The sequence below is a fragment of the Tilletiopsis washingtonensis genome (assembly GCF_003144115.1).
Source record: "Tilletiopsis washingtonensis strain MCA 4186 unplaced genomic scaffold FA09scaffold_27, whole genome shotgun sequence".
Taxonomy (NCBI): domain Eukaryota; kingdom Fungi; phylum Basidiomycota; class Exobasidiomycetes; order Entylomatales; genus Tilletiopsis; species Tilletiopsis washingtonensis.
In genome coordinates this window covers 281,861-302,353 of record NW_020312024.1, presented here as the reverse complement: position 1 = coordinate 302,353, position 20,493 = coordinate 281,861, and the positions used below count along the sequence as shown (strand labels likewise).

Here is a 20,493-nt window from a genome sequence, read left to right as displayed (position 1 = left end):
GTGCTGGGCTGGGTCGCGCTGCATCGCTGGAGGTTGCTGCCGGTGCAGCGCCGCGCTAGGCTGAGCCTCCAGGCAAGGCCGCCAGCGCCGGGCGCGTCACGTGTGGAGTGCTCCCACGCGCTCATGAGGGGCTGTGCGTGGCCTGGGCGCGGCGGCGGCTCGGCGACAGCGAGGCGCGCCTGCGCTGGACAAGACGCGCCGCCGGCGCAGCAGCCCAGAGCGCGCCTCTGCCTTGGCTTCCCACCTCGCCATCCACACATTCCCGCCTCGTGCAGCAGCCCCCGGCACGCACGCTGCCCACGCCTACTGCGCACCTCTGCGCTGCGAGCGGCGCTCCCCGCGACAGTCGCCGCCGGCGTCTGCGTGACGACTGGCCCGCCTCGGCTGTGGCCCTCCACGTGCTGCTGCGGTGCTGAGCTGCACCAGGCACGTCGCGCGCCGTCTCCACCGCCGGGCTGAGGCTTGCGTCCGCCTCGCCACGCCTGCCGTCGGCCACATGTCTGCAGGCCTCGGGCCGCCGCCGTCGTCGGCCGGGCTGGCAGCGCTCGTCTCGGCGTCGAGCTCGCGCGTGGCAGCCGCATCCGCAGCGTCACCGCCGCCGGGTAGCCGCAGCACCCGCACATCGAACGGCGCAAACGGCGGCGCGAGCGACCATGCCAGCAGCAGCAGCCTCGGCGCAGCCGCTGCGCCGCGGAGAGATGCGCGCTCGTCGCCGAATCATCCCGTCAACCTGCGGCGAGCGGCGCGTGCAGAGCTCGACTCGACGTACTCGATCAAGAGCTACATCGGCGCAGCCAACGCCCTACTCGAGAAGGCGCAGTCCGCAGAGGCGGGCAACAATCTCGAGCAGGCCTTTGTCAACTATCTGAAGAGCGCCAAGTGAGTGCTACACCGTCTCAAGCCAGAGGAGCGCCGGCAGCTTGGCCGCTTCACTAGGCGCTGCCAGCGGATTGGGCCTGCACGCTCCGGGCGACACTCTGCTGACCTCGTCCTCGCAGCGTCGCGACTTTCATCCCGAAGCATGCCGAGTGGCCGACTGTGCTAGCCACGCGGCCGCCAGTCTTCTACCGCTACCAGGACTTCATGGGCCAAGTGCCCGACATTATCAAGCGCACCACGCGGCTTGAGGCTCAGCTGCAGGCGCGAGAGGAGGCGCGGGAAGAGGCGCGCTCGCACGCCCTTGCGCAGTCCGAGAGCGCGGCGAGCGACGGCAGCGCCACCCCTACTCGCTCCGAGCAGGCGCCTGGTGCGCCCGCAATAGCGTCGCCTACCAAGGCATCGCCCGGCCTGCGATCGGACGATCAGCTGCTGAGCTTGTCGGAGCGGCTGAGCAACTTGCGTGCGGCGTCTGGCGAGGGCAGTCCGCGGACAGACGGCGGGCTGGTCAATGCGCGCAACCTCAGCATGGCTGCCGGCTCAGATCGGCAAGATCTTGCCCGGCTCTCTTCGCGCGTGCCGACAGACGGCGATGCTGCGTCTACACTGCCGCCGCCGCCGGACTCGCCAGCGCGCGCTCCGCCACCCCTGCCTGCGCTGGACACGCACTATCCGGGCGCCGGCGCGATGAGTCCGAGCCTGGAGAGCACCCACGACTGGGAGTACAAGACGCACATCGTCTCGCCCTCCGAGTTCCACAGCCAGTATCCTCCGCTGGAGCAGCTCGAGGCGAGCGCGCCGGCGCCGCGGTCACCGCCGGTCGCGCCTCCACGACCGCTCCCGCCGCCGCCGCCTCCGCCGCAGGGCGTCCCGTCGCCAGCCACGCAGCATCTGGAGGGCCCGGCTGGCGAGCGAGGGTCGTTGGCCTTGTCCACGCATGCCGCTGCCACCGATGGGCCGGCGCTGCCTCGCACCAATTCGGTCAGCGTGGAAGAGCTGTGGATGCTGATGAACCCCGGCTACGTGACGGTCTCCGACCCGGCTGCCGAGGGCGGGTCGCGCATCGTGAAGCGCAGGGCACGCTCCATTCTGCTCATCGATGTGCGCCAGGGCCGCCAGGCATGGGAGGACTGCCACATTGCGGGCGACAGCGTCGGGCTCGATGCTGCGCGGCTTCGTGACGGGTCAGTGCTGCGCCGAGCTGCACGCGTCTGACCGGCATCGTGTTGCGCTTGCTCACCCAAGCTCTCCTCAGGATGCGCCCGGAGGAGATCTCTGAGCTGCTCGCTGCGAGCGGGGCATCGCCTGCCGAGTGCTCGAATTTCGCTGCGCGTCACACGTACGACCTCGTCGTCGTGTACGACGCACAGTCGCGCACGCTCGCACCTCCACCGCCCGAGCTCGGCCAGCAGGTGCTCGAGGCACACCGCACGCTCGTGACCGTCTTCCGCGCCATCTACGAACTGGAGTTCTCGCGGCCCCTGAGGCATCATCCGGTGCTGCTCATCGGCGGCCTGCAGTCGTGGGCGCGCAAGGTGGGCGCTTCTGGGCTGGCCGGGCTGCGGCCTATCCAGGCCAGCGCAGCCATGTCACCATCGCCTTCGCAGCAGCAGGAGGACGAGGCGAGGAGAGCCCGGCGGCAGGGCGTCGTGATGGGCGCGGCCTACGACTCGGCCATGCCTACGCCTCCGCCGCTCGCACGCGCCCCGCAGCCGCCGCAGAGCTATGCTCCCCCTTCTCTGCCAGCACGAGCGTATCAGTCCGCGTCGGGCATGGGCAGCGGCGCCATGGCCACGCCGCCCGCGGGTGCGCCTTCCTTTCCGCCCACGCCCAGCTCGGCGTCGTCGTCGCGCCGGCAGAGCGACTATCTCTCTTCGCAGCCGTCGATTCCCTTCTCCGGGCAGCCGCTGCATCGCCCGGACGGCCCGAGTCACGGCTTCGAGTACCCGCAGCTGCGCGCAACATCTGCCAGTGCAGCTCTCGCAAGCTCGCCGGCGCTCACACCGCCACCGATGGCTGCGGCGTCCAACGGCGTCGCGTCGACACGCGCCGCCGCCCACTCGCACTCATCCTCCCTCGGCGGCATGGCGATGCGCAACGGCACCGGCTCGCTCGACATCGCTCGCCGCCCGCCCTCATCCTTTGCCGCCGATCCTAGCAACCGCAGCCTGAGCTACTCCGCGAGCACAGCGGCGCCAGAGAGCCGAGCAGGCGCGAACGAGAACGCGCGCATCGGCCTGACGGGGCTGAAGAATGTGGGCAACAGCTGCTATATGAACGCGACGCTGCAGTGTCTCAGTGCGACGGTGCCGTTGGCGCGCTTCATGCTGGGTGAGTCCTGTCGCTCCTCTGTTCCTGGCCGCACAACTGACGCGGCAGCCACAGACGGGAGCTACAAGCGCGCCATCAACCGCACGAACCCGCTCGGCACGCAAGGCGCTCTCGCCGAGGCGTTTGCGCAGCTTATCCGCGTCATGTGGTCCGAGCAGTTCACGTTTGTCTCGCCCGTCACGTTCCGCGAGGCCATCACGCGCTTTGCGCCGGCGTTCCGCGGCTACGACCAGCACGACGCGCAGGAGTTCCTGGCATTCCTGCTCGACGGCCTGCACGAGGATCTCAACCACGTCGTGCACAAGCCGCCGCCCGTCGAGATGACGCCGGCGCGCGAGCACGAGCTCGAGACGCTGTCGCAGCAGATTGCGAGCGTCAAGGAGTGGAGCATCTACCGCCAGCGCAACGACTCGCTCATCGTCGACTGGTTCCAGGGGCAGTTCCGCAACAAGATGAGCTGCCTGACGTGCGGCAAGGTGAGTCTGACGGGCCTCGCGCGCGGCCATGTGCTGACCCTCGCGCAGACCTCCACGACGTACAACGCCTTCATGTACCTCTCGCTGCCGATTCCTGCGCACAACCGCGGCGCCAAGGTGACGCTGCATCAGTGCCTGGACGCGTTCGTTCGCGAGGAGGTCATGGACAAGGCCGACATGTGGCACTGCCCCGCGTGCAAGAAGATGCGCAAGGCCAGCAAGCGCCTCACCATCTCTCGCCTGCCGCAGGTGAGCCTCAGCCGCGGCGTGCTCGCCCTCTTCAGTGCTGACGCCTGGCGCAGATCCTGCTCGTGCACCTCAAGCGCTTCGCCTTTGCGCGCGGCACGGACAAGGTGCAGACGCTCGTCGACTTTCCGATCAACGAGACGCTCGACTTGACCAACTACATGCCGCCGCACCCGGGGATCCTGCCGAAGGGCGTGCCCACGAGCCAGAGCCAGCAGCCGCCCTATCTGTACCGCCTGCAGGGCGTCGTGCACCACTTTGGCAGGTCCGTGTAGAGCGCGGCTGTCCACGGCACTCTTGCTGACGCCTCGCCGCAGTCTCAACACGGGCCACTACACGGCCTCGATCCGCTCCGGCGGCGACTGGTACTACGCCGACGACAGCCGCGTCACGAAGCGGTCCGACCTGAAAGAGCTGCAGGTGAGGTCGCTCGCAGAACAGCAAGCTTGCTCCTTGCTCACGCCTCCTGGTCCCACGCCCTACAGAACAGCAGCAGTCCGTACATCCTCTACTTTGGGCGTATCGCCGCCCGCTGAGCTCTGCCGTGTGTCTATTTGCCGCTCACCTCGTCGGCTGTGTCCCTGCCGACAGACTGCGCCTCCGCCTCATGTCACCCTTGCCCGCCGTGCGCCGTGCTGCGTCCGCTGCATGCCCATATTTTCATCATGCCTTTTACGCAACAATACAGTGTTCCGTCCAGAGCAGCCGATGCGGCCAGTGTCGGGCCTGTGCATGTCTGCTGCGCAAGTGTGAGGAGGGCAGACAGGATGCGTGAGGCGGGGAGGCGTGGAGCAGCTGCTGCTGTTCCCACGCGCGCTGAGCGGAGCCGGTCGCGCGAAGAAGGCGGGCATGGCGCCGCCGCGCCTCCACCGTCCCGACAACCACATCCCTGCGCACCCTCTTCCCGTCTCATCGCTCGTCCGTCCGCCTGCGGAAGCGCTGCATCTTCTGAATCGGCACTTGTCCGCGGTCCATCGGAGGCGCTAGCAGCATGGCGGACATGAACCTCGACGACGTGCCCTTTGCCGGCGGCATCGATGCCGATGAGCTCGGTGCGTGTGCCGCACCGCTCGGCTGGCCGGCAGACTGACCCGCCGTCTTGCACAGACACGCAGCCGGCGCCCGGCTTCGATGCGTCCATCTCGCGAGCACGCGACGCCGATGCCGCCCTCGTCGCTGCGCTCGAGTCGCGCAAGACTGCGCGCAGCCTCGCCGTGCCGACCGACGACGCAAAGGTCCGGCAACGGCTGCGCCAGCTCGGGCAGCCCATCACGCTGTTCGGAGAGCGGAGGCCAGACCGGCGAGAGCGGTTGCGCGAGGAGCTCGTCAAGGAGGGCCAGCGCCGGGAGCAGGAGGGCGAGGAGGCTGAGAGTGTCGTCAGCGAGGAGAGCGAGGAGGAAGAGGTGAGTGTGACTCGTACTCGCGCCGCCTGCGCTGGCCGGCCGTAACTTGCATGCATCAGCGCACATGCTTTGTGCTGCTGGGCTCGGCCGGACTCTGCTGACCCGCTATCCGCCTGCAGCAAGAAGAGGAGTTCTTCACAGAGGGCACGGACGCGCTGCTTCGCGCCCGCCAGTCCATCGCTCGGACCTCTCTTGTTGCGTGAGTTGACGCACTGAACGACATCTGCTTGTGAAGCTGACCAGCCGATAGCGCAAAAGCGAGAGTCGCGCGGCAACGTGTGGAGGCCACAGTGCCGCTGAGTCGGATCGTCGCCCAGCGCAAGGCGCTGTTCGAGCCATTGAAGGTGAGCGGCGAGGCAGGTATCTGCGCGAGGCGCGGCGTCTGATGCCCTCTTTGCCCCAGCAATTCACCAGCCTCGGCTCGCAAATAGGCGACACGCGGCCGATCTCCGTCGTGCGCTTCTCGCCAGGCACGTCGACGCCAGAGGGGTCTGGGCGGCTGCTTGCGGCGGGCAGCTGGTCGGGCAGCGTCAAGCTGTGGGAGGTGCCTGCGGCCAAGGAGCGGGCCACGCTGCGGGGTGAGTGATCTGCGGACGTGTGCCTCGGCGACGCTCATGGCTGTGTCGCAGGCCACACTGAGAAGGTCGGAGGCATCGCCTGGCATCCGCAAGCGACAAAAGGACTCGATGCGTCTGCGGCCAATCTCGTGACGGGCGCGGGCGACGCCACTGTCCAGCTCTGGTCGCTCACGAGGTGCGTGTGCCGGGTGTGAGCGACGAGACGGCGCCTCTGACCTCGATCTCCCTGCGCAGCGACCGGCCACTTGCGACGCTGAAGGGACACGAGGCACGAGTAGCCCGGACAGCATGGCACCCGAGCGGCGCGTACGTGGCCAGTGCCAGCTTCGACGGCACATGGCGGCTGTGGGACGTGGAGAAGCAGAACGAGCTGCTGCTGCAGGAGGGCCACTCGAAGGAGGTCTATGCGATCGACTTTCAGGACGACGGAGCGCTTGTGGCCAGCGGGTGAGTGGAGCGACGGCTCGGCGCCAGGCACGCCGCTGACGAGTATCTCTCAGCGGCCTCGACGCCATCGGGCGAGTGTGGGATCTGCGGACTGGGCGCACGGCGATGGTGCTCGACGGCCACGCGCGCGAGATCCTCAGCATCGACTTTGCGCCCAACGGCTTCCAGGTGGCCACGGCCTCGGGCGACGACACGGTGCGCGTGTGGGACATGCGCGCGCTGCGCTCCATCTCGACGATTCCCGCGCACCGCTCGTCTGTCGCCGACGTGCGCTTCTTCCGCGCCGCCGACGAGGGCGCGGCGGCGCGCGGCTCGATGCCCGACGAGGACAAGGAGGCGAACGGCGACGCCAAGGCGCGCGGCGAGAACGGCGACGCACCTGCCGCCGGCGCCACGCTGCAGCTGCCGCGCAGCGGCATGTACCTGGCCACCGCCGGCTACGACGGCTTCGTGCGCGTCTGGTCTGCCGACGACTTTGCCTGCCTGCGCTCGCTCTCGGGCGACGCCGGCAAGGTCATGTCCGTCGACATCTCGCCCGACGGCAAGTACCTCGCGAGCGGCGAGTGGGGCCGGACATGGAAGCTGTGGGGCGTGCTGTGACACAACTATGCTTTCATTTGCGCGCCGCTCAGACGCCCTTCTCCGTGATGGCCATCGTGAAGCTGCGCACGGCGGAGTAGAGGGCCTCCTTGGCCGGCGTCTTCTCCTGCGTGTCGGCGCCGGGCGCGGCCTCGAACACGACCATGAGCGTGGCCGACAACGTAATGAACAGCACGTTCTGGCGTTGCGCGTCAGCCAGAGGCAAGCTGCACGGTCTGCAGACCACTCACCGTCTCCGAGTGCAGCGTGGCCATCTCGAGCGGGTGCTGGGCGCCACGCGGGCCGCTGAGCGTGTACGTCGAGCTGGCCAGCTCGATCTCGCTGGCGTCGAGCTTCGGCGCAGCGGGCGAAGAGAGACTTGTGAAGATATCGAGGAGCTTCTCGAGCTGCTCGGCCTTGAACGCGGTGGCGAAGGACGGCAGCGTGCTGCGTGGTTGGTCAGCAGGGCCCCGCTGCAGCAGCCCGGCGCACTCACGTCGCGACGGCGGCCTTGGTGTCCTTGTCGAACAGCGCCACGTTGTTGATCACGCCGCTGCTCTGCTGGCCCGCGAGGTGCGTCTGCAGCATGACTGCAGCAGCGCGTCAGCTGCGTGCCGCGCTGTGGTCGGTGCATCGCGCAGCTCACCTGCGAAGTCGTCGGAGGAGAGGGCAGACATGATGGCGAAGGAAGGGGGAGGTGGTGGAGTGGTCTGGGGTGAGGGTGAGAAGGAAGTTGTGCAGCAGCGCCGAGGAGACAAAGCCGCCGCACGAGGGAGTGTCAGCATGCAGGAGAGGGTCCACGCGCAGCCGATGTGGAGGTGCGCCGTGCGCACCTCGAGCGTGCGCGGCGCCTCGTCGTCTGGATTGCGCCTGCCACACCTCGAGGTGCGCCATTCATCACAGCATCGGGCACTCATACATTTACGGAACGGACTCATGGCTCGTGAGGAAGCCTGAAATTGACGATGCTTAAGCACAGAGGACCGCACCGGCCGGCGACGGGACTTGCGGGCTGCCGAAGCGCGGGATAACGCATCGCGAGGCGACGAGATTGGCTCGTGCTCTTCACTGCCCTGAATGACCGGGTCCGAAGCGCGTAACCGTGCGTATGTGGCGCCTGCGACCAGACAGCGTAGGAATGCAGCGCCAGCTGTTGGCAATGCCACGCCTCACGGCCGCAGCAAGGTCTTGCGGCGGGCACGTGCTGTGCTCCGCGCTGGTGTCCGGGCACCGACATTCATCGAGGCCGTCAAGCGCTGCCCAACTGTCCGTCGCAGAAGAGTCGTTGACAAGACGTAGCTCACCTCCTTGCTCAATGAGCACTGAGGCATGTATGTTGTCGCACGCCGGATCTGGGAGCGTGGCATTGGCGTGCTCGCTGAAGGCCCAGACGCCAAGCTCTCCAACGGCAAGCGACCGCTGCTCGCTCTTCGCAAGACGCCGCAGAAGTTGCGAGGGCTGCGCCTTCTCGTCGCCACCAAGTAGGTCGGCGATGTAGATCCGAGGGTGTCTTCCCGGGGCTCTGCTGCTTCGGTGCTCCAGCAGAGCCTCCAGGCTGGCCTCGACTCCGGGACGCAGGTGGAGAGGAGACACGTTCTGTCGGCACGCGAAGCTGACGAGCCCCTTCCACGCTTCTTCACGCATTCTCTCCGCGCCGAATGTGGCGTTGAGCTCTAGCAGCGCAGGTGAGCGGCGCCTCAGGAGACCAGTCTCTGGAGAGGGCTCACCGGTGTGGCGAGCCACGCGCAGCACAATTGTACGCAGCTTTGGCGGAGGATCACTGAGAATGAAGGCCAGCGAGGTGATGAGGGAGGCAAAGAGCATCGATCCTCCGGCCCACGCCGTAAGAGACACGCGCTCGAGATCCGGCCACCGCTTTGCCAGAGTGGAGGAGTCAGAGATCATCGGATCGGGCCCGGGCACTGTAGAACCAGGTGCAGGCGTCATTAGCGGGCACCAACGGGGCTCGGACGCCACTAACCCTGCACTAGCACGTCAAGACCAACCGATGCGCCGTAAAGTGATAGGCTTGTAATGCCGGCCCCAGCAGCTCGCTCGACCAGTAGCTAAAAGTCTGTTAAGAAGCATGTATCCGTTTTCTTGGCGATTGACTTACAGAGAAAGGATGTCTGTCCGAAGGACTCTGCTGTGCAGTCAGCTACAGCGGTGCGGAGCCGTCACGCAACAATCTTACCTCGACTACCAAGGTGCGCAAGTTGGGATACGTGTCACAGCACTCATTCACAAGCGCGTTGAGCTCTCCAATCATCTTCATGCGCGGTAGCCCTGGGTGGTTGAAGTGCTGTATCAGAGGAGCGATGTGAGGGCTCTGCGGCGGCAATGGAGGATGAGACGGCAATGGAGGATGAGACAGGATTTGGCTAGGCAATGACGGGCTCGCGCACTTGCGACAACGTGAGGGCGCCGCTTGTTGGCCAGGCGATGTCCGGCCTTCTCCAAAGCTGACGACGAGCGAGCTCGAGCAGCTTTGCAACATGATCTGTGAGCCATTTGATTGCCTCGCGAAGGGCTAGGCTAGACTCGCGTTCTTGTTTCCAACGCCTGCCAGGACTACAGCGCGTCGGCGGGCCTCGCTCCGACGCAAGATGCGCGTTGCTGAACCCTGGACCCATTCTGCTAGGACGAGGAGCTGGAGGTCCGTGAGCTCAAGTTCCGTAAGCACAACCTTCACTCAAGGGCACTTGCCTTGACATCAAAGGGAGCCTTTGCCCAAAGTTTGGGCTTGAGTTCCTCAGGCGTCGGTGTGACTTTGAAGTGGAACCCCACGCGGTCAGTTCTGGCCCTACCATGACCCACCTTGCGCCTCAACGGCACTCACAGCGGGATCCTTTCTGCGAGTCTCTGAGCGTCACTTGCATAGCGCTGACCGTGCGCATAGACAGGACTGGCTGAGGGCCCGGGTCGGCCAGACTCGCTTCCAGAAGAGCATCTAGAAGGTATTTTACGTCAATCGAGGACGAAGGCCAGGGTGGAGACCGCCTGCTCACCCGGCATGTCCGCGTCGAAGACTGACATGTCGACCGGAGACTCGTCCGCTGGTTCCATACGGCCCATCTTTGCGAGTTGCACGCGCCCGTAGTAGCGCTTGATCAGTACAGGCCAGACAGCCATGTAGTCCAGAAAGGAGTTCTTGCCATTCTCGAAGGCTTCGAGCTCTTCTGGTTCCGGGTCCGGTGCGTCGAGCGCCTCAAGCAAGGCCAAGGCCATCGGCGTGTTCACGGCCGAGAAGTATTCGTGTCCCAACGTGCTCAGGTCGGCGTCTCTCTCTTGTCCGCGAGGCATCGAAGAGCTCGGAGTCCTTGATCCAGGCCGGCCATGTTCGCCGGGCGGAGCAGCAGCTGAGGCGGACGGGGCTGGCTGGTGAGGCGCCTGCGGCGTCAGAAAGCCGCGCCGCATGAGTGGCTGCGGGGTGGGAGGAGGCGGAGGGGGTGATGAAGGAAAGACGAGCCTTGGTCTCATCATGGGGGCCGCTTTACAGCTCGCGCTCGACCAAGCGGCAGTCCAGCCAGAGTTGGCCATCTTCAGCCGCACGCACGGGACGCCGCCTCGCTGCGCCCGGGCCTCCTCTTCGTGATGCGCAGTCGGCGCTCCACTGCTGCTATGCGGCCGCCGACTGACTGCTGAGCCTGCTACTGCAAGCTCCTGGGGAGCCCGCTAGTCGAACCCGACAAAGGGGCTCGAGCGCGCACAAAGAAACCGCTCGGCGGACTCGGTGGCCAGACCGGCAGCCCTCGTGCCGGGCACCAACAAGGGAGCGCAACCACGCAGGATCGAGGCAGCAGAGATCACGGTATATTCTTCGCGCTTCGAGGTGCCTGAGTACCGAGACTGCTGCTCTGCTGTGTTCGACGCCCATTCGCCCATGACAGCCGTGCGGCGCGGATGCGGCGAGCGCGAGGACAAAGAGCTGAATGCTGCTGGAGAGCTGCGCGCGCAGCAAGCATCATGTTGAGTCGAGTGAGTCGACGACGCATGCCTTGTTCGCCCTGCGTCCGCACTCGACTGGACTAAACTCGCACTCTGGCTCCTGTCCTGCAAGCGGTGGCGCTTCGTGTGTTGCCCTGGTGCACCCCTGCTGCACCTTGCCTAGAGCTTCGACTGCCGACTCTGCAGCGACAGTGCCGAGATGCGTCGCCACATCATTCGGCGCCGTGCGTGAGTGAGGATGACTAGCTCGCGGCCTCAAGGGCATCTGCGCCGCGCGGGAGAGTCATGAGAGACGTGAAGGCTCGCTCGTGCTTCCGGCAGCGCCCTCCTCCCGAGCTGCCTGTGCGCTGCCCTTCAGCCGCAAAACACATGCTCTCTCGCGCAGCGGACGCCAAGTCCGACGAGCCCAGTCTCTCGGAGGGTGAAGAGGGTTGCATCGCGTGAGGTAAGAGGGACAAGACGGTCGTGACAAGACAGGGAACGGGAAGAGAGCGGGCCTGGGACGACGTGCACGGCGGCGCGCTGTCGAACGGCTCTCGCTCGCCGCCAAAGACGGCAGCGGAAAGCGAGCGGGCCTGGGACGACGTGCACGGCGGGAACTGCCCGCGGCCACCGAACGGCTCTCGCTCGCGGCTGACGCGGCGGAGCCGGCGCAGCTAGTGCACCATGCCGCACGCACAGACCGTTGAGTTGATGGTGATCTCCGTGGTGATGTGGCGCCTGTGGCCGGCGAGGGTGGGCACACAGCGGATGCCCACGGTCCAGCCGTCGGCGCACGCGGCCTGCACCGACGCCGGCGGGGATGCATCATGCTCCGGGCCCACCTCGGGGTGCTCGCAGCGGTCCGGGTCCTCCTCGAGCGAGACCCACGCGTCTAGCTCGCTGGCATCGTTAAGGAAGCGACCCTCATCGCCGTCGGGGACCCAGAGAGAGGCGAGGATGCGCTCGCCCTCGTGGTCGGGCAGCGTGGCGTTGACGTGCTCGCTGAATGACCAAACGGACGGCTGTCCGAGCGCGATGGAGCGCTGCTCGCTCTGCGCCATGCGGGCAGACGTCTTGGCGGGCGAGATCGTCTCATCGACACCCTGTGCAGCAGGAGAGGAGGGGTCAGCGGGATGCAAGAGTGCAATGACGCTGCGAGCACACGTACGGTGAGGTCCGTCACGTAGATCCTGACGGGGCCAGGGTTGGTCTGACCACCCGAGCACGTCCGCTGCCCGCTGAAATCCGAGAGATGGAACGGCGTCTCGTTCTGCTTGTGCGCGAAGCAGAGAAGACGCTGCCAGGAGTCGGCACGGTCATCGGACGCGACGCCGAAGGTGCCATTGTACCCTGTGCCGATCAGCCTAGGGTCAGCGGGCATCATAGAGGCTGCGCCAGTAGACTCACGGTCGTGGCGTGCTACGCGGAGGATCACCGAGCGAAGACGAGCCGGCGGACAGAACAGCAGCGGAGTGAGGGTGTGCAGGATCGCATCGACGGCGGCCGTGCAGAGGTCCCAGACCGTCAAGGAGAGCTCTTCCAGCTGCTGGAAGGGGTACTTGCGCGCGCATGGCGTGTCGCCGCCGTCGCCCTCCGGTGAGCTGCAGCTGCAGTCTGCGGGCCAAGTCAGTCGCGAGTGCGCGTGGCGAGAAAGCACCACGTACTGAGGAGGAGCGGTCGGAGAGATCGGAAGTGGGAGCCGTAGAAAGACATGCGCGTGACGTCGCCTCCCTCTGGACGCTCGAGCAGCAGCTTGGAGGAGAGCACGACAGTCAGAGCATGCCAGACACGTCGCGCCACAACACATACCGAGACGGGCCAGTCGTTTGTCGTGCTCTGCAATGCTGTCAGCGCGGCCTCGACTCACGTCCGATGCACTCTGCTCACCTGCAGAGCGAGCGTGCGCAGGGCGGGGAAGTCGCGCATGACGGATCGTGCGAGCGTCTCGACTTTCTCCAAGTCATCTTCTGCGCCCTTGGGCATGGGTCTGTTGAGATGCTTGACGATCGGCATGATAGCCGGCGCCTGGCGACAGGTACAATCAGCGAGAAGCCTCAAAGCGCCTGAGCTCGGTGCTTTGCTCACGAGCGGCGCCTGGGTTCGCAGCAGCCTGAGCGCAGAGCCTCTGGCGCCCTTCTTCGCTCTTTCCCACGCAATGTCCGGTCGGCTCCACAGACGCTGACGCGCAAGCGCGAGGAGCTGAAGAAGCGGCAGGTGAGAGGAGCTTTCACATGTGCGATCGAACTCAGCACGTCTCACAGCTTTGTTGCCAACTTGCGCCAGCAGCAGTGCGCGGCGGCGAGCCTCGCTCTTCCTGAAAACGCGAGGCTCGGGCGGAGTGTCGAGCCAGTGCTCTAGGATGAGAACCTTTCTTGGTGTCAGCTGAATCAGTTAGCCTGCTCGCGCCTGCACAAGGCGTACCTTGATCTCGGCTGGCAACTTGCGCCAGAGCCGGGCTGACAGCTTGCCAGGACTGGCCGCGATTTGATGTTCTGGCACGCGTGTGTCAGCGGCCGCCGGCGCCGGGACTGAGCAAGACTCACGGAGCGCAGGACGTGCTGGAGCGACTTGCATAGCGCTGGTGAGATCCATTGCAGAGGATAGCGCTGGGCCCAACGCCTCAGCAGCAGCCCGCAGGAAGTCGGCTGGTGGACGTAGAGTCAGCAGTGAGCAGAGCCGTCTTGCCTCTCGAACTCACGGGTGAGCTCGATGTATGCTTCATCACCAGGAGGAGGCGCGGCTGCAAGCATCGGGAGGCCGTGCGGCTCGGAGGTGGCCGGGGATGCAGCCGCGTCGACCTCCAACGGCGGCGGGGCCTGCGAGGGCAAGGCCGGCACAGAGGCTCGGCGAGTACGCACGTGCTCGGAAGCGCCGGCGGCAGCAGCGCCGCTGTCGGCGGCGACGCTGCGGACATCGACGAGAGCGGCATCACTGGCGCTGGCGTGAGGATCGGCTACTTTCTCCTCCGGCAGTGCAGGGGCTGCCGGAGCGGAAGACGCCGTCTGATCGTCGACGTCGTGAGAGGAAGAAGCCGCACGTGTCGGACCGGGCGGAGACACGCCGTCGCTCTGTGCCTCAGGGGCGTCGGTCTTCTTGTAACGTGTGGCTGGGTCGATGCCGTTCGCGGCGTCCGACGCCAGCCCTTCACGAGCATGCTTGCGCAAGGCCTCGAACTGAGACAGAGGAAAGAAGGAAGAGACGGGATCCTGGACGATTCGGATCGAGGCATCGAGGATGGAGAGGAGCGTGATGTCTCTGGCGCGCTGCTCGCTGCTGATCAGGCGGCGGTAGGCCGGCAGACGAAGAAGGGCCTGGATCTTGGCGGCGTCTGCCACGGCGAGGGAGAATCGACGCACCGCAGCACGTCCGTGGCCGAGATAAGGGCCCTCGAACTCGGCGTCGGCGCTGGTGATGAGAAGGCGGTCGTCGCTGCGTCCGACGAGCTTCACGGCAGGCTTGCCGGCGCGCGCAGGTCGTACGGTGTGGACGTGTGTCGTCTCATTCTTGGGAGGACCGGACAGCGGCGAGGCACTCTCGGCATCAGGCTCTCGGCGCAGAAACACTTCCTGCTCGCCGTGCGTCGGAGGATAGAAGCCGGTGGACAGGATGCTGGAAAGGACGACGGTGTGCATGTGAAACAGACGCTGCGAAACGGACGGCCCCGAGCTCAGCATGCCTCGACGAGCATGAGCCGTGAAGAGCGGCACCCAGACAGACGACTCGCTCTCGACGGTGAGACCGCACGGGTCATCGAGCTTGGTGCTAGGCAGACGCAAGGGCAGAGCCGCTTCCAGAAAGCCGTCCGAACGAAGCCGCGTCGCGCCCTCGACGAGTAGACAAAGGCAGTGCCAACGAAAATAGACTGCCTTCTTCGCTGGGTTGAGCCCTAGGCGGTGAAGAGCGTCTCGCGCCGCTGCAGGCGAGAAGAGCGAGGCGAAGTAGAGCTCGGTCTGGTAGCGATGCTCGCTCGACTCGTCCGCAGCCCACCATCCAGGCTCATAGTCCTTTCCCGGCGAGTACGAGCCAGACGCAGCTTGCCAGCCTTCGGCAGCTGCCCACGAGGTGGCAATGTCGTTCGAGGCAAACGTGAACGACGGCCAAGGGGTGACGATCGGCTTGAACATCCTGGGCGCCAGCTGGAGATGGACGAGATCGGGCCTGTAGAGGTGCGGCAGCGGCGGGTCAAGGCCGGCTGCGTCGAGCATTTCGTAGACGATCTGGTGGAAGAAGATGTTCGTGTCGGCAGGGTCCGCATCGACCATCGCAATGCCAGCCGGCACCACCGAGCGGATCGGAGGTCCTGCAAGACGCTTCGGAGCATAGGCGAGGCCGGTGTTGGGCGCATGGAACTCGACGTGGAACATGGGGCCGTCGAGCCCGGCGGGATTAGAGTTGTAGTGCAGCAGGATCGGGCAGATGTAGCTCGATCCGAACTCCTTCGCCCACGGCGGATTGACGATGCCGCAGCCGCCCTTGAACAGCTCGATGTTGATGACCTCAATGCCCCTGGCATAGTCGCGCCGGTCCCTCGCCAGGGGAAGCTCGGCCATTGCCTCGGCGACTTCGGCGTTGAGCCGGGCACGGTGAGCAAGCTCGGGCCGAAGCTTGAGGACGCGCTTGGACTCGGGAAAGGGAATGTGCAGCTCTCTGATGGGCCCGAAACCGGAGCCGTTGATGTGCCGCAGGAGCGGGTGCACATCGTTCACTTCGATGTGGCGATACTCGGTGACCGGCGACGGCCACGGGTAGTCGTCCATGCTCATGCTCGTTGAGCGTGCTTGGAGCGCGCGCACGCGGTTCTTGAAGCGTGACAGCACAGCAGCGGGCTCGAGGCTCAGACCCTCGGCGATCGCAAAGGGAATGACGGGCGGCGCACTCTGGGTCGCGCCTGAACGCGGCGCCGTGCTCGAGGCTGAGCTGGCGGAGGCTTGGGTCGGGCCCGCTGCGCTAGCCGATGCTGCGCCAGTACGAGCTGCCGCAGGCGTCGGGCCGGCGCCAGCGCGAGACTCAGGCACGAGGAAGCCGCGACGCAGGACGAACGGCTGCGTGCCGCTGCCGCCGGCGGTCGAAGAGGCCGCAGCCGCCGAAGCTGCGCCAGTTGCAGGCGAGCTGGGGCCTGCTGGAGCCGCGGCCGCAGAAGGAGCGGCTTCGCGGCGCGGCGTCGAGACGAGGAAGCCGCGACGCATGGTGAGATGCGGCGTTGGCGGCGGAGAGAAGGTCGAGAACGAGACCTGAGCACGAGGGCGTGAGCGTTTGCGGCGCTTCGACGTCGCTGCCGCGCTTTGCAGACACTCACGGAGATGAACGTGACGCTGGACTATGGACAGAAGATGCGCCGTCGGCGAGAGAAGCGCCGTCGATGGGCGTAGATGGGATGGGAAGGGGATCGAGACGGAAGACTGTGGGCGTGTGAGGGGCGTGTCAGCGATGCTGCAGAGACGAATGGCAGAGGGCACAGACGGGGCCCGTGCGGTGCATGCAGCAGCAGCGACGAGACGGCGACGCTGAGACCCGGTGCGCTTGTACTCACAGACAAGAAGTGCGGCTGCACGTCCACACACGACGGGAGTCGTGGCAGGGCCGGGCGGCGCGATGCTTGGGATGGGTGCGGGCAAAGGACGGGGCGGGAAGGGTGAGGGGGGTGGGGGACGGGAGGAAGGATGCTCGGCTGCGGTCAGGGCCTTAAGTAGGTCTGCCGCTGCCGCTCTGCTGCTGCGGCAGCGAAGACTGAGCGCCGGCCTCCTTTGTGCCTCTCTTCACGCTGCGCACGGCTTTGCCCTTCCCTTCCGCCGCCGCCTCAACGCTGGAGCACTCGACTCGGCACCGGGCAGCAGAGCAGAGGAGCGCAAGCCGCTCGAAGGGTGCCAGCGCAGCAGCAGCAGCACACAGCACCCAGAGCGCACAGCCCATCTGCGTCAAAGAGCTCAATGTGGCGTGCCGCCCTCAATGCCGTCGCCGGTGCCGAGAGGGGAGCGCCAGCAGCGCGCAGCTCTCGATGCCAGCGAGCGCTGTGGCTGTGTGCTGCCGCCTGAGCTTGCACGCCGCTTCGTGCTCGTGCTGGCCGCCGCCCGCACGCTTCATCTCTTGAGCGTCGCTGCGGTGCTGCGGCCGTCCCGATTTGGACAACGACGGGCGGCGGCGCGCGTTGCCGAGCAACACGGCTCATCGACGCGCCGTCAGGGGCACAGGCGTGTGCCTGCACGTGCGCCGCGCCCCTGCGCAGCGAGAAGCAAAGCCAGCCCTCGCAGCACTGTTCTGAGCCATGCTTCACTTGCTCCATGCCTCGCGCTCCATCTTGACTGCCTCTCCGACGTCTTGCAAGAGCGATGGATGTATTTTGACGGTCGATGGAGGATAAGGAGATCCAACGCAGGCGCAGCAAAGGTCGCCGGGCGGGCGGCATCTCTCGCACGGCACGGACATCGGGCATCGGGAGTGTAAAGCCGCCCAGCCCGAGTCCCGTGCCCTGGCGCCACCACCACCGCTCTTTGCTCTCGAACTGGCTCCGCCTGGATGAGGCGAGCTTTTGGCCACAGAATCGGCATCGCCAGATTGTGCCTCGCTGAGCCGCTGCGAGCGCCTGACGTGCGCTGCGAGGATCCATGCCGTCGGCTGTGGCTGGGCTGCGGACGCAGCGCGTGGCGTTGACGCGGCGCCTCGGCCTCGGCGACAGCACAGCAGAGCGCCATCGTTTGCAGCTGTTGGAGCCGCCGCTCCCGCCTCTCGCTCGACTCTGCCATCCATGCAGCGCACCTCAGATCACCCCACTGCCGCTCATCTGTCTGCGCAATCATCGCCTGGGGAATGCGGGGCCCCTGCGGTGGAGGGAGGTGAGGTGCGGGCGACGAGGCGGCGGCGCACGACCAGCAGCAGCGCGGCTGCGCTGCACAGCCGGTCTGCGCATGGCCGAGCCAGCCAGCGCGCGAGCCGGATCCTTTGCCGGTCGACGACGGCGCAGGCCGAGATGCCGCCCGCGAGAGCGTCGCACGCTGCTGCGTCTGAGCTCCATCGCCGAGGCGCATGGTGCATGTTGGCGCCGTCTCCGCTCGCCGGCCAGCGCTGCCTCGTCTTCCGGCTGGCGCGAGACTGCGCTGGTGCCCGGCCTAGCGCTGCGCACGGGTCTTGCCCTCGGCCGGCGGCGGCGGAAGATGGGCAGGTCGGGCACGCGAGCAGTGTGCGCATTGGCGCGCACGGGCGCTTACCCCGCACTCGGGCGTGGTTGCCCCGCTCAGGCTGCGCCTGCGCCTGTCACCTCTCACACCGCCCACGGTCATAAGGCGCACCCAGTGCTCGCCTTCCCGCTCTCCCACCCCACCACCACCACCCTCACACACCCATCACTCTGCCCACCATGGTCTTCGGCTTCGGCTCGTCGCCCTTCCTCTCGGACCCGCGCAAGTACGCGGACAAGCACTACGACTACGGTGCGTCGATCTGCGCCGCCTGCCCTCGCACCCACTCACACTCCCACAGTCATCATCGGCGGCGGCACTGCCGGCTCCGTGCTGGCGTCGCGCCTCAGCGAGGATGCCAACGTCAGCGTCTGCGTGCTCGAGGCCGGCGGCGACCCGTCGGGCATCATCGAGACAAAGGTGCCCGCCGCGTTCGGCAAGCTCTTCAAGGGCGCCAACGACTGGGACTACGAGACCGAGGAGGAGCCCGAGGTCGGCGGCCGCCGCATGCAGCTGCCGCGCGGCAAGATGCTCGGCGGCTCCAGCTCCATGAACGCCATGGTGGGTGCAGCGCGCGAGACCCGCCACCAGCACTCGCGCTGACTCCGCCACAGATGTACCAGCGCTGCCCGCCGTCGGATCTCAATGAGTGGGAGGAGCGCTACGGCTGCACGGGCTGGGGCGACGCATCCCTCAGGCCGTACTTCAAGCGCTCACAGCTCTTCACAATGCGGCCAGAACGTCCGACGATCGACCTCTCGCACCACTCCCTCGACGGCGACGGCACGTGGCAGGTTGGCTACTCGTGGCTCTCCAAGCCGGGCGAGGCCTTCATCGACGCCTGCGACGCCAGCGGCGTGCCGGCCAATCCCGACGTCAACGACGGCAAGCACCCCATCGGCGCGACGCGCTTCCAGACGTTCATCGACCAGAAGGGCCAGCGCTCGTCGGCCTTCACCGCCTACCTGCCCGCCAGCGTCACGTCGCGCAGCAACCTCACCATCGCCATCAACGCGCACGTCACGCGCATCCTCCTCGAGGGCGCCGAGCCCGTCGCCACGGGCGCCGAGTTCCAGCTCAAGCGCGACGGCCCGCGCCACCGCGTCTACGCCAACAAGGAGGTCATCCTCTGCGGCGGCGCGTACAACAGCCCGCAGACGATGCTGCTCTCCGGCCTCGGCCCCGCCGAGGAGCTGAAGAAGCACAACATCCCGCTCGTCAAGGACATGCCCGACGTCGGCAAGAACCTGTACGACCACGTCTGCACGAGCGGCCTCTACGGCCGCACGAGCAGCTCGGCGCACTCGCTCGACTACCTCACGAGCGACCTCAAGTCGCTGCCGGCGCTCATCCGCTGGCTCGCCACGGGCGGCGGCCCGATGACGACCAACGTCGGCGAGGCCGCGGCGTTCGCGCGCATGGCCGACTTCGACTCCAAGGTCGAGGACCACGGCTCGCTCGGCTTCGGGCCGGACATTGAGTTCATCCACACGCCGCTCTGCTTCCGCGACCACGGCGCCACGACGACGCCGGCGGGCCACCCGGGCACGATCAGCATTGCCGTCATCGGCCTGCGGCCGCTCTCGAAGGGCTCGGTGACGCTGCGCTCGAACAGCGTCTTCGACAAGGCCGTCATCCGCCACAACTACTGGACCGAGCCCAACGACCGGCGCGTGCTCATCGCCGGCGTGCGCAAGGGCCTTGAGATCTTCCACAACGCCGCCTTTGACCCGTACGTCGACCGCAGCTACGTCAACGACGACGAGGACTCGTTCTACTGGCCCGTGTCTAGCTCCAACTACAAGGCCATCACCGACGAGCAGAGTGAGTCTCCCTTGTCTCCCCGCACTGGATGCGATGCTAACACCTCTCCTCAGTCATCCGCTGGATGCACAAGAACTCCTTCACGCTCTACCACCCCGTCGGCTCGCTGCGCATGGGCGTCGACGACAAGGCCGTGCTGGACCTGCAGCTGCGCGTGCGCGGCGTCAAGAACCTGCGTGTGTGCGATGCCAGCATCATGCCGCAGCAGATTGCCTGCCACCCGACGGCGACGATCATCGCCATCGCCGAGAAGACGGCCGACATCATCCGCGGCAAGGTCGCCGTCAACGACGACGCCACGCGCCACACCAGCATCGGCAACGGCGCACCCGTGGCCCAGTCGTCGCGCCTTTGAGCGCCATGACTCGCCTGCGTCGGCCCTCTGACTACTTTGCTACTCGCCGAGGCTCACTGCTCTGCACCTGGACCGCCTTCTCTTCCCTTTCTCCTGTATCCTTGTATGCCTCGCCTTCGCGCTGCTCCGCGCCTCATACCGTCTCATGACATGACTTCTGCCACGCCTCGCTTGTGCTCCATAGAGTGGACTGTCACCAGTCTGTCTGTCGATGAGTGGCACTCTTACTGGGTCGCTCGACTGACTGTCGGTCCTCGACTGCCCTGCGACGCAGCC

General features: G+C 66.5%; 6 protein-coding genes across 6 annotated transcripts; 3 read left to right on the top strand and 3 right to left on the bottom strand.

Moving 5' to 3' along the window:
* Positions 1-445: 445 nt before the first annotated feature.
* FA09DRAFT_332720 (cysteine proteinase) lies at positions 446-4,630 on the top strand. Its single transcript, XM_025743578.1, has 8 exons — positions 446-879; positions 999-2,060; positions 2,132-3,207; positions 3,262-3,683; positions 3,732-3,932; positions 3,986-4,194; positions 4,247-4,349; positions 4,415-4,630. The coding sequence occupies exons 1-8, from the start codon at positions 497-499 to the stop codon at positions 4,463-4,465; spliced, it is 3,507 nt and encodes a 1,168-aa protein (XP_025595096.1). The 5' UTR covers positions 446-496; the 3' UTR covers positions 4,466-4,630.
* A 180-nt stretch (positions 4,631-4,810) lies between these two features.
* FA09DRAFT_332719 (WD40 repeat-like protein) lies at positions 4,811-7,369 on the top strand. The gene is made up of 9 exons (XM_025743577.1): positions 4,811-4,981; positions 5,037-5,332; positions 5,452-5,531; positions 5,583-5,676; positions 5,736-5,910; positions 5,962-6,085; positions 6,145-6,357; positions 6,411-7,135; positions 7,188-7,369. The coding sequence occupies exons 1-8, from the start codon at positions 4,921-4,923 to the stop codon at positions 6,955-6,957; spliced, it is 1,590 nt and encodes a 529-aa protein (XP_025595095.1). The 5' UTR covers positions 4,811-4,920; the 3' UTR covers positions 6,958-7,135; positions 7,188-7,369.
* On the bottom strand, positions 6,986-7,524 carry FA09DRAFT_302488 (hypothetical protein; the record flags this gene model as incomplete). Its single annotated transcript, XM_025740402.1, has 3 exons — positions 6,986-7,135; positions 7,188-7,383; positions 7,433-7,524. 3 exons carry the CDS (start codon positions 7,522-7,524, stop codon positions 6,986-6,988), a joined length of 438 nt encoding a protein of 145 aa, XP_025595094.1.
* A 3,786-nt stretch (positions 7,525-11,310) lies between these two features.
* Positions 11,311-16,293, bottom strand: FA09DRAFT_363469 (hypothetical protein). The gene is made up of 12 exons (XM_025745594.1): positions 16,163-16,293; positions 13,565-16,097; positions 13,410-13,511; positions 13,288-13,358; positions 13,126-13,233; positions 12,952-13,065; positions 12,754-12,891; positions 12,676-12,702; positions 12,531-12,618; positions 12,274-12,480; positions 12,035-12,216; positions 11,311-11,969 (listed from the first exon to the last, which is right to left on the bottom strand). The coding sequence occupies exons 2-12, from the start codon at positions 16,050-16,052 to the stop codon at positions 11,541-11,543; spliced, it is 3,954 nt and encodes a 1,317-aa protein (XP_025595093.1). The 5' UTR covers positions 16,053-16,097; positions 16,163-16,293; the 3' UTR covers positions 11,311-11,540.
* Positions 16,294-16,455: 162 nt separating this feature from the next.
* Positions 16,456-17,446, bottom strand: FA09DRAFT_169661 (hypothetical protein). Its single transcript, XM_025739285.1, has one exon. It carries the CDS (start codon positions 17,294-17,296, stop codon positions 16,664-16,666), a length of 633 nt encoding a protein of 210 aa, XP_025595092.1. The 5' UTR covers positions 17,297-17,446; the 3' UTR covers positions 16,456-16,663.
* A 671-nt stretch (positions 17,447-18,117) lies between these two features.
* FA09DRAFT_332717 (alcohol oxidase) lies at positions 18,118-20,360 on the top strand. The gene is made up of 4 exons (XM_025743576.1): positions 18,118-18,290; positions 18,340-18,599; positions 18,653-19,862; positions 19,916-20,360. The coding sequence occupies exons 1-4, from the start codon at positions 18,218-18,220 to the stop codon at positions 20,215-20,217; spliced, it is 1,845 nt and encodes a 614-aa protein (XP_025595091.1). The 5' UTR covers positions 18,118-18,217; the 3' UTR covers positions 20,218-20,360.
* Positions 20,361-20,493: the final 133 nt, after the last annotated feature.